The 27,965-nt window shown below is 42.2% G+C and overlaps 1 protein-coding gene across 1 annotated transcript; it reads right to left on the bottom strand.

Annotated features, from left to right (window-relative positions):
- Positions 1 to 27,415, bottom strand: LOC104839252 (myosin-3-like). The gene is made up of 39 exons (XM_010579457.1): positions 27,135 to 27,415; positions 24,750 to 24,893; positions 24,506 to 24,662; positions 23,703 to 23,730; positions 23,513 to 23,621; positions 22,887 to 22,979; positions 22,498 to 22,561; positions 22,318 to 22,416; positions 20,819 to 20,922; positions 20,600 to 20,738; positions 19,937 to 20,055; positions 19,580 to 19,729; positions 18,960 to 19,130; positions 18,001 to 18,310; positions 17,755 to 17,831; positions 16,666 to 16,753; positions 16,457 to 16,574; positions 14,578 to 14,701; positions 14,350 to 14,486; positions 14,018 to 14,273; positions 13,597 to 13,839; positions 13,040 to 13,216; positions 12,816 to 12,961; positions 12,641 to 12,731; positions 11,874 to 12,263; positions 11,639 to 11,765; positions 7,389 to 7,507; positions 6,690 to 6,886; positions 6,298 to 6,481; positions 5,894 to 6,059; positions 5,115 to 5,239; positions 4,607 to 4,915; positions 4,317 to 4,520; positions 4,059 to 4,184; positions 2,535 to 2,705; positions 2,338 to 2,442; positions 2,166 to 2,261; positions 1,905 to 2,042; positions 1 to 54 (listed from the first exon to the last, which is right to left on the bottom strand). The coding sequence occupies exons 1-39, from the start codon at positions 27,336 to 27,338 to the stop codon at positions 31 to 33; spliced, it is 5,829 nt and encodes a 1,942-aa protein (XP_010577759.1). The 5' UTR covers positions 27,339 to 27,415; the 3' UTR covers positions 1 to 30.
- Positions 27,416 to 27,965: the final 550 nt, after the last annotated feature.

Raw genomic sequence — 27,965 nt, 5'->3', positions numbered from 1 at the left:
TCTGTAAGTTCTGGTTATCCCAGAGGAAGCTCATTTTTCACTTCCTATCACCACCTGGAAAGGAGAGGCTTTGTTTAGTCCACACATGTCAAGATGAATCTTTCAGTCCCTAAAATCATCTGTCTCAATGCACCATCCAGCTAGGATGTGCAAGTGGAGCCCAGGTCAATGTAGCCGTGTCTGTAACCCTTAAGACCACACATCATCAAATGTCACACTGTCGGACTGATGGGTTGAAATGGAGAAACGTATCTGTTGGCTTTTCTGAAGTGCTACTTTACTGTTGCAGTGCTTAAACAATCTCCACACCCATCCTTGGGGACAAGGAGTATCCTAGCATTTCCAAAAGTGAATGGAAAGCATGGAAGGGAGTTAAAGGATGATCTATTAAAAGATTTAGGCATTGCAATGCTTAATTTTTAGGCCTCCCAGAGCAGAATCCAGAACTCATGCCAGGTGCTCAGCCTCCATATATACTGCACAGGATCAGGCACCTCAAAGCAGGATCTGCAACTATAGCATATTGCAGAGAAAGTTGCCCATCGTCAGTATGTTCAACCTGCCTTTACCTGGGGATACTGAACAGGAGAGATCTGAAATCTTGCCTCCGTCTGGGCTTTCAATTCAATTAGAGATTCAGCATTCCCTCTACAAGGTAATCTCATATCTAGACGCTTTGCTTAGGAACCTGGACTCAGCCTTCCAAGAGCTTCCCCTGGGGTCTTGGCAAGATACCCTGACAAGCACTAAGGAGTCAAAGCCTTTTTATTGGAGCATGGCATTAAGTGACTCACTGAAAGTTATACACCACCCTCTGGCAAAAATCAACATTATCTATCAAGTCTCAGGCCACAGCCTTCAGAAGAAAGCATGATCTCCATAGCGTCTCTTCTAGAATTGAAATGCTGTATGAGCAAGAGGATGCTGTGGGTAAGCAAAAGGCAGCCTGGAGCCAAGGTTCTCCATTTCCTGGATACATGCTCTAGGCACCAGTAATTTTTCCAAAACGTAGACTGAGGGTATTTTACCTCCAACCATGGAGCTAGACTAGTGCAGTCGAAAGATGTTACATCTGCTCAGATGACACTAGGAAAAATAGGCTCTAGATCTTGTACCAAACAGTCTTGGGTTGGAGATAGACAACTGCCCAGGAAGTTCAGCTAAGGACACAGTCCTGCTGCATATTTCTCAATCAGAACGTTAGTTCTGCCTAAGGCTCACAGGAAGGTTGTTTCAGGAATGTTCAGAGTTAAGTTGGCTCTCATTACTTTCACTTTATGACGCAGTTTCTTAAATCTGAAACTAATGTGATGAAACTAGCCAAAATGCTCATGCTCGGCACCAGAGCCTGAAATGCCAGAGTCATAAAATCATAGTATCACAGAACAGTTTGAGCTGGAAAGGGCCTTCAAAGATCATCTAGTCCAAAACCCCTTCCAGGGACAGGGACATCTCTCACTAGATTAGGTTGCTCCAAGCCCCATCCAGCCTGACCTTGAATACTGCCAATGATGGGGTATCCACAACTTCTCTGGGCAAATTGTTCCAGTGTCTCACCACCTTCATCATAAAATAGTTCTTCCTTATGTCTAACCTAAACCTACCCTCTTTCAGCTTAAAACTGTTGCCCCTTGTCCTGTCACTACAGGCCCTGGTAAAAAGTCTTTCTCTGTCTTTCTTATGAGCTCCTTTTATATATTGAAAGGCCAGAATAAGGTCTCTGTGGAGCCTTCTCTTCTCCAGGCTAAACCCCAACCCTCTCAGCCTTTCTTCAAAGTCCCTTCCTTCCAGAGCTGTCCTTTCTTAATGGTGGCTATAGCCACCAGCAAGGCACAAATCTACTGCCTGAGTTGCTTGAGCAAACAGTACAAATTGCACACCTGCCTCCTGCAATAAAGGCTTACCTTTGTAGAAGGGACTTCTCGGGTTTTAGCTCTGAGCTTGTTTACTTGACTCTCAGCAATATCTGCCCTTTCCTCAGCCTCTTCTAGCTTATGCTGTGCTTTTCTGAATTTGGAGAGATTAGTATTGGCTTGTTCATCCTGAAATGGCAAAACAAAAGGAACTAAAAACCATCTGGCAACATGCTGGAGCACAGAGCCAACTTTTAAACTGACAATCCTAGAAAATGGCAAATAAGTATTCGCTTCAGTTTAGTGACTCACAGCTTCCTCAGCTTGTCTTTTGTAGGATTTGATTTTCATCTGCAGTTTATCTACCAGATCTTGTAACCTCATCATGTTCTTCCTGTGTTCTTCATTCTGTGGAAAGGGAATGTGCAATTATACATCCTTGGGAGACAAAACATCAGGAGAATTGCTTTCTATTTATACCCACCTGGAAAGTAAGCTCTTTGACACGTCGTTCATGTTTGCGGATGATTTTCATAGCCTCTGCAGATTGTTTCCGTTCTTCTTCCAGCTCAGCTTCTAACTCTCGGATCTGGTTAATCAATCAACAATTGACTTGAGGCCTCGCACGTGGCTCAGAGAAGAAAGGTATCTTTGACACCCATGTTCAGTGCTGGTACCCACCCTGGCCTCCAGCTTCAAAAGTTGTTTCTTCCCTCCCTTCAGTGCCAACTGCTCAGCCTCATCCAGACGGTGCTGCAGGTTCTTCACTGTCTGGTCCAGGTTCTTCTTCATCCTCTCCAGGTGGGCACTGGTGTCCTGCTCCTTCTTCAGCTCTTCTGCCATCATGGCTGCCTTGGAAGGGAGATGACACAAGAAACTGAAAGAATGTGAAAGAACAGTGCAGGCTGTGTACCATCTGAGGATTTATTCCTGGTTCCTGCTGACCATTCCTGCCACCGCATTTCCTGCTTTGTTTTTTTTCTGTGACATAACAGTGGCAGAAACATGGTAGGAAATAGTAGGAAAAAGGACGGGAAAACATCTGCCTTGCTGCACACGTGGAGCTTAGAACGACAGAAAGGATAAATGCTCTATCCCACTGTATGGTCATTACAGTGACCTTCATTGACACCCAGGAGCCATGGGGTACAGCAGGAGCCACAGCAAACTTGGGAGTAGGGCATGGCACAGCTGGAAGGCTTCTCTGCATAACACACGTGGAGTGTGATGGAGTCTGCATGCTGTGCCTTAGTGCATGCGCTGTTATTGCCACCATAGCCTGGATGGCTAGTGTTACAAGGCAGAAAATAGCTTAAAATAATCTATGCTATTTAAGACAAAACTAAGATATATTTTGCTCTCAAACATTTGATTCCTATACAGTCAAATTAAGCATTTTGGTGAATTATTGAGTGACATATTACTTACAAATAATGTAAAATTCAACAAATTGCTTTGGCAGCAAAATACCTGAAAAGTCTAAATTGAAAAATGTGAGAATAAAATAATAACATTAGAAATTATATATATCTATATAAATATATATGTGTGTGTATAATTCATTGTAATGCTCTATTTCTGTTTTATTCAAACAGAATACAAATGATCTAATTTTTATTTTTATTTTTTTCATTTTCATGAGCAACTGGAGAAGTTTTCCTTTATTTTAACTCCAAATAATGTTTTTAAGTGTTAAGATTTTGTTTTGGTCCCATGCATCAAAAATTATTAGCAGGTTAGGTCCCACAATACACCAGCCCTATCACCTGGCTGAGCTTCACTGGCCTTGCACAGGAGGATATAGCACCAATTTTGAATGGAAATTCATAATTCTCATTTGAAAAGTTCTTAAATAGGATTTTGAAAAGATACATATTTAAATACATTAGACACTTTACTGGTTTCAATACTGCAGGATTTTTTTGTGGTTTACATTTTCATGCAGCACAGAAGAAAGTTATTTGTTTTAGACTGACTAAATGTGGGTTTAGTTCATTATTATGTCAACAGCCCCAGTAAATCATCTGTCAGCAAGACAAGTTCCATGTTGCTCTAATCCTCCCCTGGCACATAGCCTCTTCAACCAGGCCCACAGACTGATTCTTTGTCCAACTTGTGACAAGAGTATTTACAGTAACTCCCAGCAGCAATGCCATTGGGAAGCCCTGAAAATTTGAAAAAAAACCACCACAGTAATATCCTCACATCTGTGATTGCCTTCTTTGCTCTTTCTTCAGCATTTTTTGCTTCATTAGTAATATCTTCCATCTCAGTTTGGATTTGCGCCATATCACTTTCAAGCTTCTTCTTTGTATTAAAAAGGCTGGTGTTCTATGAAGGAGAAAAAGAGAAGCTTTGAGTGTCTCTTTGGTCTCTTACACATAGAGACCAAGAATTACTATTCATTCTTACTCTGTGAATCTCTGGACCCAAAAATATGTCTGTCTTAGCAAAGCAAACTACCTGGGTATGGAGAAGCTGCATATGTTCAGTGGCATCCAGAAGCTCCTGCTCAGCCACTTTTCTCGACCTCTCTGTCTGCTCCAGGGCTGCCCGTAGCTCCTCAACTTCAGCCTGCAACAGGTTTGCTCTGCGCTCCACCATGGCCACCTGCTCCTTCAGGTCCTCCTGTGTCCTGAGAGCATCATCCAAGTGCAGCTGTGTGTCCTAAATATGAAGAGCCAATTTTTGTCCTAATGAATTTCTCAGGTACTGTGCTTAAAAATAAATCAACCAGAAAGGTAAACCAAGACCTTGAGAACTCCTTGGATGCTGTGCAGGTGTTTCTGTGCCTCGGCAGCCTGGCGGTTTGCATGGCTCAGCTGGACCTCCATTTCATTCAGGTCTCCCTCCATCTTCTTCTTCAGACTTAAGGATTCACTTCTGCTCCTGATCTCAGCTTCTAAAACACCCTGCATTGTCTCCACAGTCCTTTGATGGTTCTTTTTTAACTGGCTGATCTCCTCATCTTTCTCAGCAATCTTTCTGTTGATTTCTGATTTAATCTGAGTCAGTTCTCGGTTGACACCAAGGATTTTGACCTCTTCGTGCTCAAGAGCTGCCTTTAAAAGAAAAAGGGAAAAAACAAACCCAAAAGTAACATTTCAGAGAACATAATCATTGTGATGTTACTCAGTGACTTCACACAACTTCCTGAAGTTTGTGGCAATCAAACTTGCACACAGCCACTGCCCAGGAGAGAGAATAGAAAGCTGTTCAGGCTGCTCTCTACTTCTTCAAGTAATATTTAAACTAACTCACCTCTGCCTCTTCCAGAGCTAACCGCAACTCAGATTTTTCTACTTCAGCTTGCTTTTTGGCTTTCTCAAGGTCTCTGATCATTTTGCCATTTTCAGTAATTTGTTCAGTCAGATCAGCTATTTCCTCTGTGAGATAAGAATGACATCAGCCTGTGGTAGCCAGAGAAGTTGAACTCTATACTTTGTGACTGTGTTCAACACCTCTTTTGTATACCTGCCTATATACATATGTATACACATACGTACATGGTACACAGTTGTATATGTGTATGTATATGTATGTACAGATAAAAACAGATACAGCCAACTCATGCAGGATGACATAAACACAAGGGTATTGGTGTGGTTTCATAGCCCTCCTTACAGACAGCCTGGAAGATACCTGCATGTGTTTATGTCTCTGGATAGGCCATCAGGATAACACTACAGGTCTTGTCATTGTATGTTCACAGTGCATCTGTAAAATTCACTTTCATAAACTGTACAGCCTCTTGAGGGCACCACCTTTATCTGGGAGTGGCACCTAAATGCCCTTGATCTTATGTCTCTGCAGCAGATAATGGAGAGCCAGGAGATTTGCTTTATTAGCTTAGTCACTTAGTCACACTTGCTTGACAGCTTTTGGTGAGACATTTATATTCTCCATTAAAATGGAAAGAACAGTAATGACAGAGTCCTGTAACTTAGTGTACTTCCTGCAGACACAAGCATGCCTGTAGAGCATGCCTTGTTGTGGTAGGACTGTGAACAGCTAATAGAAAACCAGAGCCAAACACTTACGCTTGAGAGTCTTGTTTTCCCGTTTGACTGTTTCAAGCTGATCTAAGGTTTCCTCACAGGCATTTTTCACTTTGAAAAGCTCTGTGTTCAGCAAGCGCGATTCTTTAGAGAGACCTTCCCGCTCCAGCTGGCTCTCCTCATACTTTCCCTTCCATTCTGCCACAACCTGAAAGACATCATGTTTCATTTCCTGCTAGTACTGAAAATGTTAAATTTTTTTGTGGCTATTTTCTGCACTAGATAAATACCTCAGTCTCCGAAAACATGACAAATTCCTATTGGCACGCTCTAAAGGATCTTATAACTATTAGACTCAACTTGATTTCAGTATTGACTTAAGTAGGGAGTATTAGTTTGGCCTTCTAGGAAGGCTAGACTTAAAAGATACTGTGCTCACTTATCACCTTATCGAAATTCTGCTGTTTCTTGTCAAGGGCAGCTGCCAATGTGTTTGCTCTCTCTACATCCACTGTCAGATCCTCCAACTCCCCCTGCAACTTCAACTTCATCTTCTCCAAGGAGGCACACTTTGAATTCACACTCTCTGCCTGCTGCCCTGCTTCCTGGAGATGTCGAGAAAGCTTTTTCCTTAAGGAATATAAATAAAATAAGCATATAATTCAAAAAATCAGTGTATTATGTACATAATTTAGTAAGTACAATATCAGATGTCATTTTTTTAATTAAGTGTATATGCAAACCCCAATAAAATCATTTAGGTCAGGCTACTAAAAGTAGGTCTATGTTCTGCACAATGTAGATAACATCTGGACAGTTCATCTCATGTATCACGTACTTGGCCTCCTCCAGCTCCTCCGTGCGCTGAATAGCATCCATCTCATATTTGGTTCTCCACTGGGCCACTTCACTGTTGGCCTTGGACAGGGCACGCTGCAGCTCACTCTTGGCTTCCTGCTCCTCCTCATATTGTTCCCGGAGCAAGTCACAGTCACGGCGTGCTGACTGCAAGGCATGGGCCAGGGCATTCTTGGCCTAAAAATTACCCATAATATCATGTATTTATGTTATCTGTGATCAGCAGGTGACCCCATGATCTTGCACACTAAAAATATGGTCACTGCAGAATGGGCAGAAGACAAAAAGCCAGAGGTTTATAGGTGTTCAGGCAGCTATCTTCAGCTGCAACCTACTTTTCTCAGCTCTACCACTAGAAAAGACCAAGACTGATGTTTTCACCTTGGCACATGCTGTAGCTTTTCTTTCCTGGGACTACAGAAGCAAAAGAACTCACATAGACCATGGCATTAAAGTTAAAAAACGTGAAAAAATTCACCAAAATTGAAACCACTTTTAATGTGTCAAAGACCTCCTTAGCAAAGCATTTAAACACAGTGCTCACTGTACACATCCTGCCCAGTAGTAATTTTATTGTGTTAGACTGTAGGCAACAATACTTACAAACTTCCAAAAGTGTTCTTTAAATGAACTGAGGCCCTAATACATTTTGAAGCACATGCTTAGTAGTTAACACTACCTTGATCTCTTCCTCTAGCTGCCTTTTCAGTTCTTCTATTTGCTGTGTAATTGCCTGCTTGCTTCTGGACAGTTGCAATATTATGGTTTCTTTCTCTTCGAGCTGATGGCTTAGTGCACCTGTGACAAGAAAAGACAAGTTTCCAGTACTGTCCAGATTAAGCATCCTGAAAACATTCATATATAAATAACAATCAGTAGCAGACAAGTCGAATCACACAATGTTGTTTATCTTATCAGTTGTTACCTTTATGGATATACTTTTACCATTCTTATTTTACCATCCTCATCGCATATATTTTTTTACCATGTCATCTTTACTCTTAGCGTAATGCAGGGTTTAGTAATGAAATTATGAGACAGATATAAGTCTCCTGCAACACTTACCTATTCTATCTCCTTCGACGTTATTCCTAGTCTGCTTTAATCATGAGTTTTACTGTTCATTCAGACTTCCACATACACATGCTTAAACCACAATTCTCTCAGCTTTAACTACTTAAGCACATAGTACTTAGTTTCTCTACCGTTTCAAACCCTCGTTTCTCTTTCTTTTCTTATTATCCCTTCTAAATTTTTTCTATACTGACTTCCTTTTTTAAAAGAACATTAGGGAAACTGGCAATCCTGTCTCTAGGCCTAGATGTTTCCCTTTAAGTTGTATCACTCTTTCTAGCTTATTCTGTGTTTTCTTCCCATTCCTTTTCACTGCATCTTCTACTAAACACTTCAATACTCTCCACCGCTTTGCACAGGTTTAGTCAATTTGTTCTGCTTTCCTACCCTTGTTATCAATGTTTACTTGACCTCTCCTTTCTTTATTCACCTGCTCTGGAAACCTCTTCTCTGCGCTGCATCTGCTGTGTTACTGTAAGTCTCTGGTCATGCATGGCCCACATAGGGAACTTTCCTCTTTTTCCCTTTTCTTTCATTTCTCCTAAACCCACTTCATAATACTTAGTAATATTCTGTACTATCTCCACAACTGATTCCAGGTAGGTTTCCCTACTTTTTTCCACACAGGCATTTGCAATATATAGTGCAGTGTGTTTGGGCACCCAGTGCTACAAGGAACCTGATTCATCACTGCTGCTGCCAGAGGACCAGAGCTACCTGTGCTCCATCAGGACTGGGTGACTGGCACATTGTATTTTGTCCTGCCCATATTTAAGCAACTCCCCATCATCTCCCAACTTCTGGATTAATATTAGTGCTGCCAATGCCATTTTTGCCTTACCTATCTGTTGGACAATTTGACTTAAGGCAGTCATCAGGGAGGCCATAGAATGATCCCTTGGTGCATTACGTTTAACCTGGCTAAGAGCTGGTGTAGCACAAAGGCTACTCAGTTTACTTATTTCATTCCTACTTTACTAAATGTATGCAGCAGATTCTAAAAGTGCTACAGTCCAACCCACAACTGTACTTTCTTTCAGTGGCCAAAGATCTGCAGCTGTCTTACATCCTCTGGTGTCATTTCTTTTAATGTAACAAGACTAGTTTGATCTGCAGTACCTCTCTGTCATGGGATGGTGGTAATAGTCATTGTATATGCTGCTATTACCACCTCCTCTTCTTTTTTCCATTCATATGTATTATCCCAATAAGTGTTTTCTCCTGACTCCCTGTCCTGGTTTCAGCTGGTATAGAGTTAATTTTCTTAGTAGCTGGTACAGTGTGTTTTGGATTTAGTGTGGGAATAACGTTTATAACACACTGATGTTTTAGCTGTTGCTAAGTAGCACTTAATCCTAAATTAAGGATTTTTCAGTTTCCCATGGCCTGCCAGCAAGCAGGTGCACAAGAAGCTGGGAGGGACCATGGCCAGGACAGCTGACCCAAACTAGCCAAAGGGATATTCCATACCATAGAACTGCTCAGTATATAAACTGGGGGGAGTTGGCCAGAAGGGGCAGATTGCTGCTCAGGCATCAGTCAGCAGGTGGTGAGCAATTACATTGTGCATCACTTGTCTTTTCTTGGGGTTTTTTTTGTTATATTTCTTTTCATTACTATTATTATTATTGTTGTTGTTGTTGTTAGTATTATATTTTATTTTACTTTAGTTATTAAATTGTTCTTATCTCAACCCATGAGTTTTACTTTTTTTTTTTCCAATTCTCCCCATCCCACTGGGATGGGGAAGGAAGTGAGCAAGTGGCTGTGTGGTGCTTACTTGCTGGCTGGGGTTAAAACAAAACACTCCCATTCTAATTCTTCATCACTTTCTGCAGATCAGCAGCTCTTTTTCATTTTTGTGTCCCAATCTGCTTTTTTGCAAGCATCTAATTTTAGTTTCACATTTTTTATGATCAGGTCCCTTTGGAGCTCTCCCTTGCTCTGGGGTGAACTATTGCACAGTATATTTTAATTATTCAAAATGCTTCTGTTGTTTTTCTTTTTCTAAATTCACCTGATTCTCTAATTCCAATTGTATCCCTCGTTACATTTTTGAGCCACTAGATGATACTCTTTTTCTAGAAACAAATTTGCTTTAGAAAATTTGCTTAGTTGTTTCTTTTAAAACACAATTTTCATGCTGAAGCAGTATGATTTTATGCTGTCACACTGACACAAAATGCTTTAGCAGCTTCCTGTAATTGGTCCTGTGATACAAGAGGTATATCCTAAATTTTCACTTCATAAGGTTTACAATAACTGGAAAACATTTATTCTACATCACCCTGTGTCCTGTGGGCTGAAGTAACACCTCTCTCCCTTCTTGGAGAGGTGCCTATAGCCCATGCTGTCATCTCTAGTATTCTTGAGTCTTCTTGTAGCCCTCCAATATTGTCTTTTTCAGACTTTTCCTGAGCCATTTTAGATTTTTTCTCAAGCTTTCAATTTCATTCTAAGATTCCCCTTGAGCACTATGCACGATGACATTACAACAAACTGGTCAGATTTATAGAAAGATTTTGCAAGCATGATCACTTCAAAAAGATCATTCAGAAGAAGAAAGAATTTGGTTATGGTCTTTGTGTGCCCACATGACATTCTCCATCAAAAGGTATTGTAAATTCATTTTTCTTTGATAAGGGATAGAGATGGGGGAGTCACAGATCACAACCAATATTTGTTTAAACACCTTCTATTAATTAAGTTGCTACAGTTATTAGCCTTGAGCTGTTATTAATGCCAGGCAACTCTGAACACAGCACATTCACATATGTCTTCACAGCTCACTCATACACACATTCACCCGTATCTCCCTAGCAGGAGCAACACCTGGAAGGCCAACCCCAGTTCTCTGCTCAGAAGCAGAGGATAAAACTGACAGGCCAGTGCTTGGTCAGAAAGACCCTCAGGGGCACCTGTTTTCATCAGGTGGTATGTATAATCAATCCTGTAGTCTTTGCATATGGCAGCCACCACCCTCTTGGATGTGGTTGGTCCCAGTTATACAACCCATTGTTGATGTTGGTGTTTGCCAAAAGCCTTGGGCTGATTTGGCAGGTCTTGGTGTTCTGAGTTTCGCAGTTCTTGTGGGTTCATCAGGACCACTAGCCTCCAGAGATTACCAGATTTTGGGAGACTTTCACATGCTATGCCCTCTGTGGTCTGCTGTTTCCTTGTAACTATATCTCCATCCATGCACAGATGTGCCTATAGAGCTCGTTCCCATAAATTCATATAAATTCACATTAAAAGGGTTTTCATGGCAGGTGTAGCCCTATGGCTCAGCTGCTAGAACAGTATATGCCAGCACTCCCTGATCTACTATTGTGTAAAATCCCTAAAATTCAGAAGGTTAGTTTAAGCCAATTCAGTGGCATTTTAATTTGAGATGTCTTGTAGTCAACCAGACCAAGGAGCATTCACACTCATCACTCACACCGTTCCAAGAAGTCTGCGTGGGAGCAGTAACAAGCTTCATGAAGGTAGCACACACACAGTGAACATGTGCAGTCTTGGAGGAGAAAGCGCAGTTCTAACGGGTTGCTCAAATCATTTGAGACTGCCCCAAATTCCCAGTCCCCCTGCATGGAATAAGTGAGCCGTGTCACATCATTCTGGAAATTATTTACCCAAGCAAATAATTTTTGCAATTGGCATATGAACTTCAAAGTGTCACTCAGGAACTCATTTCATTTGATTTATTCTAATGTTGTCTGTGCCCATACCAATGAGTCTGGAAGTAGAATACACACCTTGGGAACAATTAGGTCTCACTCATGGTACACATTAGAGGTTCTCTCAGCTACTGAAGGGAAAAAATATCCCCTCAGCAGATCTTTGTGCCTTCCTTACCGGACTCTGTCTGGAGCTGGGCTTTTTGTATCACCATCTCATTCATATTTCTCTGGTTTTCCTCACATTTGGCTTTCATATCTCTCATCTGGTCTTCCAGGGTATGGTACATTTTTTCCAGATTAGCCTGAAAGACAGTAAGAAAGTGGAATCTGTGTACGTGTGTTTGTATTGCATTGAATTCTCACCAGACAGGAATATTGCCAATTCAAGTATTTCACTTATAAAGAAACACCTTGGACTTAGTAATGGTCTCTGTACTACTGGCCAAGTCATCAATCTCCATCTTCAGCTCACTCTTCTCCTTCTCCAGCTTCTGCTTCACTCGCTGCAGGTTGTCGATCTGCTCCCCAAGCTCAGCTGTGCTGTCCGCATGCTTCTTCCGCAGGGCGGCAGCTGTGGCTTCGTGCTGCAGCGTGGCCTCTTCGAGGTCACGGCGCATCTTCTGAAATTCTGCCTCACGCTTCTTGTTAAGTTCGTTTTGAGCAGTGGTGGCTCCTCCAGCCTCTTCAAGTCTTTCACTGATTTCCTCAAGTTCATTAGTCAGCTCATCACAATGCTTCTCTGCTTTTGCCCGCATCGCTTTCTCACTCATAGTCTCCTCTTCCAGCTCTGCAACACGGGCCTATATAATGAGGAAATAGCACATCAGGAATTAAGGGAACAGATAATTCAATGCTTAGGTTAACATGTAACTGTCATAGTAGAATACCAAGCCCATTGTTTCGGAGACTATAAATAAAACAAAGTCCCTTTGAATTTTACTGTTTTGCCATTGTAGGCGAAGGCTTACCAACAGAAAAAGACCTATGGATCAACTCATACTAACTTTAGCTCACAGCTTTCTGTTGTGTGGAGAAAATTATTGCAATGTAACAAGGTAATTACTGTGACTGGGTCAGAGATTTTATCAGTTACCAACTGCGGTCAAGCATTATTCAATGCTACTACAGTTTAAACAAGCAAACAGTAATGATGAAGTAATTACATAAAGTCTCTTGCCTGTAATTCTCTGATCTTCTTCTGCAATCGAATACCTGAACTCTGCTGTTCCTCAATTTTATTTTGCATCTGGTTAAATTCAAAGTCTTTCCTGTGAAGGAAATGTTCTTTTAATAAAAAGAAAATATGTCCAGTTAAAAACAAATAATAAATGTCACTAATTTTTTTCTCATACTTCCTTAATTTTTCATCTAAATGTTGTTTATCATTCTCCAGATCCAATATGGTTTCCTGGGCAAGTTTCAAGTCTTCCTCAAGCTTTCTCTTTGCTCGTTCAAGATCCATACAAACTTTTCTTTCCTGTTCTAAAGATCCTTCAACCTGTAACAAGCATATATAAAGATGACCGATGGAACAACTGAAGAATCTGCCCCTTCTCCTTGTGTCCAACATGCTCACATGGTTCACTTGTTGCTCCAGCTTGATCCTAGCTTTGGTGAGGGTATTAACTTTTTCCTCCTCAATTTGCAGGTCATCCAGTGCCTGCTGGTGGGCTTCTTGCAGGGCCGCCTTCTCCTTGACTAACTTCACAATAGTCTCATCCAAACCTGTCATTTCTTCAGTTAGATTTTTAACCTATTATAAGGCAAAATACTTGAAGGTCACTAATAATTTTGGCTTTTATATAGGCTAGTGATCACACAAAGGCAATAAACTCGTTGCTAGACTACCAAAGAGACTTAATTAGTTGCATTATATGGTTAAACTATATAATCTCTCTGCTTATATATCAACCCTTCTGAAGTCACAAAGCAATTCTGAACTTTCATTTTAATGCATTTTTGTATGCTTATGGGTTGATTTTCCTGCACAATGGAGGTGATCAAATTTAACACCAGGCCCATAGATTTCCTTATACAACACTGTGTTACTGTTCAAGTTGACTGCACCTTTACATCCTATATATAGACAGAGCAACTATTATTAAACATGAAATTAGCAGAAATAAAAAGTACCTTGTTTTCTGTGGCATGCTTTTCCTTTTCAGCCTTAGCCAGTGTTAACTCAAGGTCATCAATATCTTTCTTCATCTCAGAGCATTCATCCTCCAGTTTCCTCTTTCTGGCTGCCAGATCAGCATTTATCTCCTCTTCATCCTCCAGCTTTTCCATTACCTCCTTTATTCTTGCTTCCAGCTGGAATTTTGTTTTGATCAGCTGGTCACATCTTTCTTCAGCATCAGCCAAATTTTCATTTTCCTTTTTACAGAAAACAGAAGCGTGTTTCATTGTCACACATTGTCTGACACTTGCAGAAATCACCTGCTCATTATGCAATTGGAACACGAAATAACAGAATTTCCATTCAGCCCTTTTCTGAACACTCAGGCAAAACTGATGTAATCTGAGGAGCCAAAAATGGTTTAAAATTACGTACAGTTTGTACTTGCAGCTGCAGGTCCTTCTTCTCTTGCACCAGAGTCACCATTTTTTCTTCCAGGTCTTTCCTCTTGGTTTCTGATTTAGCCAGTTCTTCTTTCATTCTCTCAAAGTCTTCCTTCATCATGGCCATTTCTTTCTCAGTTTCCACACTTTTTAAGAGGGGTTTTATCTTGAAGTACAACTTCATCCAGGGCCAGTGCTTGACGTTCATGAATGCACGGATGTTGTACTGGAGGCAGAAGATGGACTCCCTGAAATCAAAGTGATTCAACAGTACTGTGAAAAAAGCACATCTTTGAGAAACCAGACCTCACAGAAGACACACACCTTCGGTCTAACATTCTTTTCAATTCAAGTCTCCTCAGGTATCCCCTGCATAAAGCCTGTGTCTGTGTGATCAGTTGTCCTAAGCAATCATCTCGCATCTCCTCCAGGACACCTAGCAAACCTGCCTTGAAGAACACCTGCAATCAAAGAACAGAGATCAGTCCTTGCTTGGCTCATATTTTAATGCAATGAATGATTTGTCATTGTGTGGAAAAATTAAATGTTTACCTTAGTGTGTCCAAATTTGTACTGAGTATGATCTATCTCAATGGAAGACAGCAACTTTTCACATGCCTTCTTACTGTCAATAAACTGTCCTTCTGGAATGACACCAACATTCAGAAGGCGGTATCTGGTTAAATAAAGGAAAAAAGCTTAACCATCGGTATCATTTTAGTGCACAGGATGCTACAAGAACAGCTGTCACTTTGAAGATACAGAGGAAGGCTGAGTCTGACTCACAACTCCAGCCTTAAATAGCAAACTAGTAAGAAGCAGGTCTGTTCAGTAGGTTCCCAGCATGTGTTACAGCCCTCACTGAGACTGAGGGCATGGACAGTCTGTTATCTGGACTTGAGAGACTCTGCTTATCTGTGTCACACTCATTTACACTAATCTAGGGGGCCAGCTCACTGGCTTAGCTGTAAATTAAAAAAATGAATGGATTTTAAGAATAGACGGACTGCTGCAATTATCTAATCTGACCTCCTGTATAACACAGGCACACAGTCCTCCCAGTGCCTTGTTCATCCAGCCCCCATCTTGTGATTAATCTAGTTCTTTTTTTTTTAAAAAAAAAAAAAAAAAGAAATTTCAATCTTATTTGAATCCTTCAAACCTTGAGAGTGTCCCAGGTAAGCTATTCAACCTCACTGTAGGAAAGGTATACTTCATTTCTACCTTGACAACATACTTTTTCAGGTCCCACCCTTGGACTCTTGCTTTAAGTCTGTCTTTTAGATGACAGGTTCCTGCGAATTCAGAAATCTTTACACCTGTAAGTTCTCTACACCACAAACAAACCATCTGTTAACATACAGTTTCATGAGTTAACTAGTTTGATTTAAATCTCTCACTGCACTTGAGTTCATGTTTATCCTGCAGCTCTTTTCTGAACCATATTCAGCTTCTTGCATTCCTCTTTAAGTATGTAAACCAGAATTAGACATAGAGTCTAGCAACGGACTTCCTAATCCTACGCTGAAAGATTATTCCACCCCCTATTCTTTTCAGCATGCCTCTCTTTACCCATACACAAATCTGCCCACCCACATCACTGCCTTGGGAAGTCTTCTTCAGTTAGTGCCCAAAATGCCACTTCTGCCCTTTTCAATGTCCCTGCTCTCCAGGATACCCTGTTCAGTGCTGTAAGTGTGGTGTACTTCCTTTGTTCTTAGAGATCTAACCTTACATTTGCCTTTTTTCAAATACAACAAGCAGATGAACCCAGCTGGGTTGCCCTAAATTTAGCAACCCTTTATAAATGTCTTATTTGCATGGCAAATTTTTTGGTTGTGGGTTTTTTTATCTATAAATTAATGTAGCTAAGGTGCTGTAGAAATGTTAACATATAGAATGTTAGCCCCATACAAAATGAGAGTGCAATGTGGAACTCATTTAGGTGTCCTACTGAAGTCTGTTTTGTTAATGTAGCTACATTTGCCAGTCAAGCTTCTAATTTCACCAAAAAAGTAGTATCAGGTTTAACACAATTTCCTTTCAGTAAAATCATTCTAGTTCTAATTATTTAAACAACATTCTTCAAACATCTACTAGATAGTGGTTAAATATAGGATGTAGTATAGACCACCCTCCATATTCTTGCTGAAATAAGCTTGTGTCAAATTTGAGAATTTAAGCAAAGAATACCCAAACGTTCAGATGAACATGAATGAAATGAAAATAGGTTTTGGTATACGGTATTCAGGAAGGCATTTGGGTGGGCACTGCCCACACAGACCCTCCTGTTAGATACATCTTCTTACTTTCGATAGCAGTTAAATATTAAAATAGTCTTTTCCTAAGAACTGTATCATTGACTTGTTTAGCATGACTCTTCTCTCAAATGAATTGGGCTTCACGCAAACACAAGAATGTTATTACAGACCTTTGTTTAAAATCCCCATATAATATCTTGTTAGGAAATCCTTTCCTGCAGATTCGAATGCCTTCCAGAACACCATTACATCTCAGCTGGTGTAGAACAAGCTTGTGATCCATCAGGCCTATGACAGAGCAACATTGGTATATACTGATTTTTCTAGCATTGGTCAATTGGTCTTTCTGCCAATTTCTAATCTATGTTTTACAAATTACCTGGGGTCTTTGTTTCATTGGGAATGATACAACGCACAAAATGAGGATGAGTTGTTCGCAAGTTGGACATCAGCTTATTTAGATTTTCCTGTAAAAAAGAGATCATTTGCAATCTCTACCTTACTTCAAGACATAATGCAAATATTGTCAATATGATTTGAATCTGATGAAAAATAAAAATTCAGAAGTTTTTCCTTAGTTGTGTAGTGAATATTCTACAATCCTGTATAGGCATCAGCAAAGTAAATGGCTACTAACAGTAGATACAACTTTTCTCCTATCTTAAAATGAAAATATGTCCTTAGTGGTTAGAAACTAATCATAAGAGCTATTAAACAGGCCAAGGATGGAAAGAAATGAACGATATTCCAGGATACCAATAGTAGTCTTTCTTGATCAAACAAACTTTTGATCAAATGAATGAATGAGTTGATTTGTTGTTTTCATTACTTAGATACATTAGTTATGTATATTTAAAAGTGAATTGAGCCACAAAATCAATGTTTGTCTATGACATCATAAGTCATCTGCTCTGCAGGATAGTTTTTGTTAGCATTGCATTTCTTCAGTCATCTCATACAACAATGACATACTCTGAGTATGGCCCATGTCACAGCCAGGTGGACGCTGCACTCCTCATCCTGCCAGGAAGGGCTGAGCCTGTTTCTGGCCCCAGGATATAGATGTGCCACAGCACCATCAAGGGGCTGCAACATGTAATTTGTGTTGCCCACACTGACTGCAAGGCACTGGTTGCCACACAATGCCCTGTACTCAGAGAGACACATCCTGGAAGAAGCCAATTACAGCCAAATAAGGGAAGGATGCTGTTAGCACCAAAGGTCAAAGCCAAGAACTGTGCAACCTGATCAAAGCACATGACTTTCCTTCTCCACCATCATCCCATGGGACCTCATCAGCAAAGCAGAATTCAACCTAACCTTTACCAGATCCCAAAGCTAACTTTCCACAGTATCATATGGCAACAGAGAAAGTGGGAATGGTGAACTAGTGCAGACAGGTCTGACAGGACTGCCTTCTCGGCGTTCTTCTGCAGCTGGCCCATGCTGGGCCAGAGAACACACCTACCCGAAAGAGTACAGAAACAGTCTGGAAGGAAGAGCCCTTTTTCTTGGTTCCTTTCTTCATAATACCACCACCTGCAGCTGGAAAATGAGATGACAGTCCAACTGAGGTACTGCTGTAGATCCCTTTGACAGCATTATAATTGTGCATCTAATACATAAAGCACGAATACTGACTCAACACTGATTCAAGTCAGGTGATAGCTACAGTTGGAAAAAACAGACAGGAAGCATAATCCTCTGATCTTACCTTCATCTATGGAAGCAAAGGTGGCATAAAGATTGCATAAAATTTTCATAGATGATTTCTGATACAGCCCCACAACAGTTTCGTTCAGGGGGTCTTTGTTCTTCTCAAGCCAGCCAGAGATGTTGTAGTCCACTGTGCCAGCATAGTGCACCAGGGAGAAGTGGGCCTCAGCCTTGCCTTTGCCAGGCTTAGGCTTCTGGAAGTTGCTGGACTTGCCCAGGTGCTGGTCATAGAGCTTATTCTTGAAAGAGGTGTCAGTTGCCTTGGGGAACATGCACTCCTCTTCCAGGATGGAGAAGATGCCCATAGGCTGAATAGAAACAAGGTGTTTTCAAATAAGATGAATTCAAGTTATAATAATATGGAGTGAAAGAAATGCTAAAATTAAAGTACTAGAGGTATTTTATAGAGAATTAGCTTGGGAGGAGCAGGTAAGCGAGATTTTCTGTGAACAGTTGGCAAGATATTCAAAAGCACCAGATTTTCATAAATAAGAGTTTTGAACTACCCAGACATTGGATAGAAAACAAAGAAAGTCAAGCAAAAACTGTGCAGTAACTTCTTGGAATACAGTAGTGACTTCTCCTTACCCAGAAGGAGCAAAAAGCAAGCAGATGTGAAGCTTTCTAACATCTGAATTTAACTGAGTAGAAAATCTGAGGAGGAACCGATATGCAAAGACAGAAGACAACTGGGGTAGATATGACAATGAATTGACAATTTATAATGATCTCGAAGAAAGAAAGAACAGAGAAATAAAAGCAATGTCTTTTTAGGAAGCAGAACACATTTCCAGTCAGTGGATAACTAATGAGAAGGGTTATGTTTAAAGGAAGGAAGGAGGTAAGGAGACCTGGAAGCTTCACAGAGATTGTATTGAAGGCACTCAGTGCAAACACTCTTGAGAACCCCTTCCAAATCTGATTTGTGTGATTGCACAAGCTGCACAAGAAACTCACCTTTTCTATAAGCTCAATGCAAGCAGCCAGGTCCATCCCAAAGTCAATGAACTCCCACTCAATTCCTTCCTTCTTGTACTCCTCCTGCTCCAGTACGAACATGTGGTGGTTGAAAAACTGTTGCAGTTTCTCGTTGGTGAAGTTGATGCACAGCTGCTCAAAGCTGTTGAACTAATATTTGAGTAAATGTGTTAATACTGTTAAATTGACTCAAAACAATTTATTTCATAGAGATGTCAAGGCAAGGTCAGCCAGACTATCCCTGAAGAGTTTTGATAATAGCATAAAGGATATATCACAGGTGGTCCAGGCTTACAGAAAAGTTGTGCTGTGCAGCACATGGTTGATGTAGCCTGCATTGGCGATGTTTTTGGGTGACCCTAATGTCACTAAATACAGATTCTGTGGGGAGGGAGACAGCAGCTTCATGGCTATGCTTCTGCCATTTCTTTTCTTTTACAAAGTGGGTGATGAATCTACAAAGGCAGAAGCAGCTTCAGAGACATTTGCCTTGAGGGTTGCATTGGGGTGAGGAGAAGGAAAGGTTGGAAAAGTCAAACAAAAGGAAAAAAAGCATTTAAAGACAGCCAGAAATCTAAGAGTGCTATTTAAAACCAAACCTCAAAAATCTCAAAGCCAGCAATGTCTAAGACCCCAATAAAGTGCTGTCTTGGCAGCTTTGTATCCAGTTGTTGGTTGATGCGCATCACCATCCACAAGAAGAGTTTTTCATAGACTGACTTGGAAATGGCATTCACTGCCTGGTGCACCTGCAGGGAGATGGTTCACACAGCTGTGTCAGGGCACTGCTCGTGCATCTTCAGAATAAAATGCCCCTCCACCATGCACAGATACAGTCAGCCCACAAAGTACACTAATAGGTCTTAATGGTCCTGACCATCCTCAGCTGTGACCTGCACTCACTCCTGTCCCTTAGGGACAGGACAGTCCCATCCCTGCTGTTCCCTGACACTCACCTGATCTGCTGTTTGGCCCTTCATGACATATTCATTTCCCACTTTGACCCGGGGATAGCACAAAGCTTTTAGCAAGTCTGCTGAGTTCAGGCCCATCAGGTATGCTGCTTTGTCAGCTTCTGTAAAACAAAAAAAAAAAGCTGAAAGACTTTCTTCTTAGCTGGGACAGACATTGAAGCTAGCCAGAGCTCACTCTGAAACCTGGCAAACTGGTTGGCTTTACTCTATTCACAAAGCTTGACCAACATTCTCATTTACTTTTCCAAATAGTCTTGTAGGGCTGGTCCTCATGATTAAGTGGCTATGGCAGCCCCAACAGGTGTGGTAAAAACAGTGAATGCATTGGTGATGGGACAACAGAGTGTTTTTCCCTTTGAGCCCCTTCTCCACAATATCACACAAGCAAAACAAGTCTGGATGTGTTACCAGAAACAGAACACACTACAGTAACATGTCCCAGGCACACGGTCCTTCAGCAGAGCCACCAGGAATAAAGTGGATGCAGAAAGTGAATCTACAGGACGTGGTAAGTTGAAGGTTGAACCTCCTTTTTATGTTCATCAAGAAACAATTGCTTCTTTCCTGGAAGAATCCTTGCATTTCTAGTGAAAAATGGTATGAAAACAGTTCAGAATACGTCTCTCCAAGCCATAAAGGTATTACCTTCTGTGCCATCCGGCTCTGCCTGCTCCTCACGTGGTTTCTGCTTGAACTTCATGTTCCCATAGTGCAGGATTGCCCCTGTCAGTTTGTAAATCCCCATTCTCTCATCAGGGCTGAAGCCCAAAATGTCAATGGCTGCCTGCACACCAGATAGATCAGCTGATTATAATGGTGGTGATGGTAAAAGTGATACTGTGTCTCCTTGCTAAATGTACTCACATCTGTAGCAACAAGCTCTTCCTGGTCATCAATGCTGGCCACAGAAATCTCCCCTTGGCTGATGAAGGGGTAGTCATATGGGTTGGTTGTGATGAGGAGCATCTCTGAAAAGCAAATGAAGGAGTAAGAGACAGATCCTGGCAATGAAAATGGAACAATGGCTCAGCAAGGTTTCACAGGCTCTTTTTCCTTTTGCATCCCCAAACTCTTGGTTTTTTATTAACAGACAAGAAAGACAGAGTAAAGCCATTCATCTATGTTCTACTGGATGAGCAGAAAGTCCCAGGCAGGTTGTCAGTCCTACCAGTTTAATATGCTGTGAACCGGGAGCCAAACACTCAGCACTGGCAGACAAGGAACAAGGGCCATCCAAAGAAACAGCTTTTAAGAAAGATACTTTTAGGTAAGACTCATACGTGCTTATCATCATACATGACATATACTAATCCATCCTGAATGCCCCTTGCACCCACTGGTGTTGTCTGCTGGTGCACATAAGTAATACAAACAAGTGTGTTTATCTCCATCTAATTGAGGCCAAAATTCACAATTCATTTTCAGTCCTGAATCCTATGGCAGAGTAAGAGGAGAAAGGAAGGTGTGCAGATGTGCAGTGGGGTTGTGCAGCGTGCAGGACAGGAAGCCCTCCATACATAAGAAGATAAATCTGTCTGTGTCCTTGTACAGATATGCAGTCCCCTGGCACACAGCAGTCTCTCTGGGAAGGGAAAAGGGAGGTAGTAAATGTTGGGAGGGCACATAGTGTGAGGATGGTGGTAGGAACTTCACCTTGGGAAATGCTCTGTGGATAGTTGGGAGGGATGGGCAGAGAGGAGTAAGGATGAGTGCAGTAGTCGAGTGTGTGGCAAAAGGGTTTGAGACAGATGAAGGGCATGGGTAGGGTATGCCATGGCAGTGGGAAGGGGGAAAAGGCTGGAGGGGCTATACTGGAAACAGGAAGAACTTTTGCCCATATGATGAAGAATTCAGATAGATGGTTTGTAGATCAGGATATCTGGTCATTCTGCACCCAGGGAATTTCTCACCTTTCTGTTCAAGATTATTCACCAGATCTGGCCCATATAAGTTGGAATTTCCACATCAGCAAGAACAGCAAGGTGTAAGGCAGAGTAAATTAGCCACCCCCACACCTCACCTGCACACAGTTTGCATTAGAACTTACCCAGGGCAGATAAATTGGAGGTGGAGTAACCCCTAGCGTGACACCATTATATAGAGATAAAAGTGCTGTGTACAGCTTTGGTAACCCAGTCATTGTTAATGCTGGAAAGTAGATGACATTAATAAGCATGTGATGAAAGCTTCAGTGCTTTGCACAGCCTGAGGCACCTGCCGAAAATGGAAGCTGGGTGCTTGTGACACATGGTACAAGGCCAGAATGTGCCACTGGACCCTCCATCACTGAGCTGGCATATTTAGGGAAAAGTTTCCCATATTGATTTTACTGTAAAATGTCACCAGGTGATGCCTGTCCTTACCAAGCAGTTCAGGCTTCTTATTGGAGAGGATCTGGTAGAAGATGTGGTAGCTTCTCTCAGCTTTCAGCTGGAAAGTAACTCTTGACTTTTCCAACAAGTCTGTAATATGTATGCACATATAAATTTTTCAAGCTCTTCTTTAATTTTTATTAAAGCAGTAAGCCCCCCTCATTTACTCACAGGTCTCAATGTCACCAGAGGCCAGTTTTCCAGAGGTACCAAAATGAATACGAATGAATTTACCCTGGCAAACAGACAAAAGGTAGTGGTCAGTGCAGCATTCCCAGGGTAATATGCCAGAGTGCTTTTCTCTCTTGAATCTTAGTGACAGCATCTCAAAATCACTCTGAATTATCTTAGATATTCAAAGATAGATAAAGGGGAACAGTTTGTTGCAGCCCACGCAGCTATGAGCATGGAACAGCTGGAAACACATCGGCATCTGACAAACAACCAAGAAATCTGTCAGCAAGAATATTTCTCCCAGCCCAGTGGCTCCCAGTTGCAAGTAACAAGCAGGCAAACAGGATTAGGAATGCAGGAGGGCAGAGAGAAACATGACGACTCACAAAACGCGAGGAGTTGTCATTTCTCACAGTCTTGGCATTCCCGAAGGCCTCCAGCAGTGGGTTAGCACTGATGATTTGATCCTCGAGTGTACCCTACGGGAATGAATAATTATTGAAAAACACCATGGGCTATGTGGTAGGAAAAAGTGACTATATTGCAGCTCGCCTGATTACCTGCGCAACCACATGCCCTTCATTTCAGCTGTACAGCATTACTACAGCATCCTCTTGACTACAGTGCCAAGAACCAGTACTGTGTGTAAATGGTAAATAATTCATTTTTCTCTTATTCAGAATTTCTCCCATGGACAGAGCTCTCATCTCTCAGACTGGTCCATGTGAAGAAACTGGAACTTATGATTCTTCCTGGACACCAATCCCCCAGACCTGGTTTCAGTCCAGGTGAAGCTACACCTGGGCAGTGACAGTGGCAGCTCCGGTGGCTTGTATTTATTGTGGTCCTAACTGCCTATCAGCCCCTGGTCTTACTGCCTTTTGAGAGAGTGGCTGAGGCTAATAAAAGATATTTCATATTTTGAGGTAAACATTTGTCACCAGTGTTTGTCCACAGCCACAAGCTGATAACATCCCGAAGTGCCCCTCTGCCAAGCATTTCTTCCTCACACCTTCATCAAGGACTCCTTCTTCTTCGCTAGGTCCCCGCTTGCTGCAATTGTTGCAAAGTACTGGATGACACGCTTCGTGTTCACAGTCTTTCCTGCACCAGATTCTCCACTGTTGAAAGAAAGCACAGAGTGAAGAATTATCTGCCCAGTTTTTGTTGGAGACAAAGTTCAAAGCGACAGATATACTTACGTGATTAGGATAGACTGATTTTCACGATCTGTCAAAGGGAAAAATAACTGCAGTCAGAGAAGCTGTAGGGAAAAATGCTGGTTCTCAGGTAACCCGTGATCTACTGTCCATCGAAGGGAAAGAAACAAAATCTCTGCAAGCAAAACTGAAAAGATTCATGGTCTTTTTTTCCTCCTTTCTTCCCATCCCTGTACCCCATTTCTTGTCTTCTCTCCTCCACCTTTGCTTCATCCTTCACTCTCCTCTGCTTCTGTCTTTACCATTCTTTACCTTTATTACTATTTAATACGGGACAGGACTTGATTCAAATTAAAACCATGTATTTTGGTGAAAGTATTTCTTCCAGCTCTGTTCTGAACCTACCTGCTGTTGCTTGAAGCCATGTGCTGGTGTGCTGACTAGGGACTTCCCAGGTAGTGTGTCCTATCCAACTGCAACTGCCCTTTGCAGTGGTTCCTGTTATGGTGCTTAGCTTAGTACTTAGACCAGAAATACAGATAATGTGCAGTAAAACAGCACAGCACTTCAAAAATAAAAAACCTACTTCAGGAGACAGGGAAAACTGTCTGGAGCTGTTTTTGTATCACCTAGAGATAAAATAGGCACATCTATTCCAAAGTACAACAATTGGAAGCCCAAGCAGATAATATGCAACTTGACACAGAACAAGGGATTGGGATAGCACACTGTAAGAGAAGGCAAAGGCGACTGAGCCCGTGGCAGATGAGGAATGGCATTTGGCAGAAGCAGTGTTTCTGACACATTTTTCTGTGAATCTGGTCAAAGTAAATAGAAAAGCTCACCAGTCAGCATGAACTGATAGGCATTGTCAGAGATGGAGAAGATGTGTGGAGGGGCCTCCTGGCGCTTCTTGCCTCGGTAGGCCAACACCACCTCCGGGTTGTACACCGGCAGCCACTTGTAGGGGTTGACAGTGACGCAGAAGAGACCCGAGTAGGTCTGCAGGAAAGGAAACAGAACAGGAGAGTCACTGAAGTTCATCTCCTGGCAGCTTGATTTTCTCCCTTGCCATGAGAGGGAACTTACATATATCATCCAGGAGCTGTAGCGGTCCTTGAGGTTGTAGAGGACGGCAGGTTCATGCAGGTGGGTCAACATGGCCACATCCTCAATTCTGTCAAACTTAGGTGGGTTCATGGCATATACATCATCAGATTTGACAACAAGCATCTATAATTCAGAAAGAAAGATTTAACCTTGATTCAGCAACTCTCGGTGCTCCTTCCACGTGTACACACAGAGACACAAACACAGAGAAGTAATAACATCTGTAAGGCTGCTCTAATTCATATTTTTCTTTCTGTTTAACTGTGCAAAACAAGATATGGCTATTACAGGGCAGACACTGCTGCCAGCCAGGAACTCTACAACACTGGCAAATTTACAGGATGTAAATTTACTGTCCTGGAATTGCTACAACCACACAGACAGGATTTGTGCTGGACCAGATCTTTCTACGCATTATTGCAGCTTATGAACTTCAGGTTGCTGCTGCTCATGGCTGTAATGGCCAGGGGCACAACTGCTGGCTAGTCTACCTTTCAGCCTCCAAGACTCACACTGCACAGTGCTGGAGAGATAGGACACTAACAGCATAAGATTCATCAACAGCAAATCCTTCCTTGGAACAGATTCGTTCCACTCCTGCCTGTTGCCATTCCTAATTAAACAAAGGCTCTAGCTCTATGAAACAGCTCTACTGGGCTCACATTGCGGGCGACCATCCTGTCACACAGCCAGAGCCTGTGGATGGGTGGGGAGGGGGGCAGATGTGCAGGAAAGCAGATGCACACAGATGGCAGCAGCTTATCTTGGCCACACTGAACCATGAAGGAGCTTGAAAATCCTGTTGCCATTTCTGCAGACGGCTTTTCCCATTGCTTTTATGCTGTATTTTCTGCTCCCATGGACTGGTCCAAGCGGACTAGTCCAATCCAAGGAAGAAATAGTGTTACTGCAATCATACTTGATTCAGAAAGATTGAACACCATTTCCAAGCACAGGTCCTGACTAGTGGAATGATCTTGGACTTCTTTTGAGAAAGCAAGAATTACAGGCACAGTTTTCAAAAGCAACTTCCTGATATGTGTGCCTATATACCTTTCTAAAGTGTTCAAACACTTGAGCAATTGGGATTCATGGAAAGTCTCTGTATAGAACAAGAGATTGCGCATTAACTGCTGCTCACAGGACCTATCTGGGAGTCACTATAGAGGCTTCTAACATAATGTCAGTTCAGTGCTCAGAAGAGGGCAGGAAGCTCTAAAATATTAGGAATTATTAGAAAAGAAAGGGAGAAAAGAAGAAAGTTTTATGAAGGATGTGTCCATCAGCTCATTCACACCTTCATGACTGATCACACCTCTTAGAAAGGATATAGTTGTACTAGAAATACTCCAGAGAAGAGAAATAAAGATGGTCACAGGTATGAAACAGCTTTGCTATGAGGAGACCATAACTTGATTGGGATTTGGGGGTAAAAAGGAGACACTTTCAAAGTCTGCAGAGTCAGGAATAGTGGAGAGAACCATGGCCATAGCAAGGAAGAATTATTTACTTCTCCTTGTGAAAAAACAAGCTGAAATTACCAGGCTGCATATTGCAGAGAAAAGGAAGCACTCTACACATACTCCAATTTTAAATTGTGGAAATCTTTCCCACAGGACACTACAGAGGTAAAAAGATCAAATGGATATAAAAAAGCCAGCCCCCAGGAAAGCAGGTCCTTATACACAGCAGCCTGCTGCAGCCTCTGCTCAGTCACATACCTGTGATTGCTGGAGGCTGGGGGTGAACCAATGGATGACTGCTTTATTCTTTATTTGCTTTCTTAAAAATCTTGTAGCACCTACTGCCAAGATGTTGGTTGAGGTAGTTCTTTGGGCTGCTGCAGCTATTCTTACAAAAGTTATGAGGACACAACCTGCTAAGACATTTCAGCATTTTTGCAAGATTAACAACTTCCAGGCTCTAGGAAACTGTTTGCAGCCAGTGACACTGATAATTTCACATGCAAAGGGGACTTTCAAAGTAGCTGCCTACTCTGCTACCAGTAAAGGAAGGAATTTATCAGCGGATATGACAGTGTTAGATGAGAAAGAGTTAAAAGCAGCGGTTGAGAAATGCTAAGACTGGCAAGGCTGTTAAGACTGGCAACCCAACCTGTTTCAGAGCATTGCCTGATCTTTAAAGCCTAAACCAAGAATAATTATCCAATGGATACCTTCATCCCAGCATCCAGAGCAACACTTTCCTCTGGCGGCTATGCTGGTCCCAAAGGGCAGGGAAGGGCAGGGCAGGACAGATTTCTTGCCTGAGCTAGTCTAGTGCTTTCTGTGTTCCTTGACACCCTAGCAGACGTCCTAGGGCCCTCAGCAGGGCAGGGAGGAGGGCCAGGAGGAATGCACTTACTCTGCCGTCCTCTGTCTCAACAGTTATCTTCCCATCCTGTGCAGCCTTGATCTTCCCTTTGGTGTACTCCACCTCAGGGTCAGCCACAAAGCAGTAGGTCTTGGCATCAAATGGCTGGTTCTGGGCTTCTATTCTCTCCTTCTCTGATTTGCGCAGGTATGGTGCCGCCTCACCAAAAACCTCCATGCCAGCGTCTCTGCTCATGGCTGAAGCTGACAGACCGGCCCTGATGTGGTGGTCCTCTGTGTGGTCCTTAAGAGTCAAGCAGAGTCAAGCTGAACATCCACCAGCCCTCCCAAGTTGGCTGCTCTGAGAGCACCCTTCCCGTCTCTTGGATGCATGCTGCAAGGTCTTAAGAGAGGTATTTGCCTTTCAAAGCTGGAATGTACAAAAGCAACAAAGAAGAGCTGCCACCCTTCACAGCCCCAAGGAAAGGGGATCCATGCCTGTAGGAGCAGGAGGGCTCCCTGGGGAAGTGCAGCAAAGGGGAGGGATATCTGAAGAATTTACATAGTCCGTAGTAAGACTGAAGCCCTGAAGCGTGTTTTTCTTCCAGTTCTCCATTTATGATTTCCCCCACTCCCTTTTAACATGGAGCCTGTCCTAGTCCTCTGGTGGGCAGCTGTAGCTGGCAGGAACAGACATGTACCATGGCCCCTTAGAGCAGCTCATGCAGGGGGAAGAACGGGGATCTGCCCACAGTGAGCACAAGGGAAAAGCCAGCTCATGCCAGTCTGGGCAAGCTATTAGTTTTCATGCCTCAAACTCACCTTAACAATCAGTCAACAGAAAGAAGGAAGGAACGCGCTGACATCTCTGATCTCTGAAAGA

The sequence above is a fragment of the Haliaeetus leucocephalus genome, unplaced genomic scaffold, assembly GCF_000737465.1.
Source record: "Haliaeetus leucocephalus isolate CR32 unplaced genomic scaffold, Haliaeetus_leucocephalus-4.0 Scaffold657, whole genome shotgun sequence".
Classification (NCBI taxonomy): domain Eukaryota; kingdom Metazoa; phylum Chordata; class Aves; order Accipitriformes; family Accipitridae; genus Haliaeetus; species Haliaeetus leucocephalus.
This window is presented reverse-complemented; position numbering and strand designations above follow the sequence as displayed.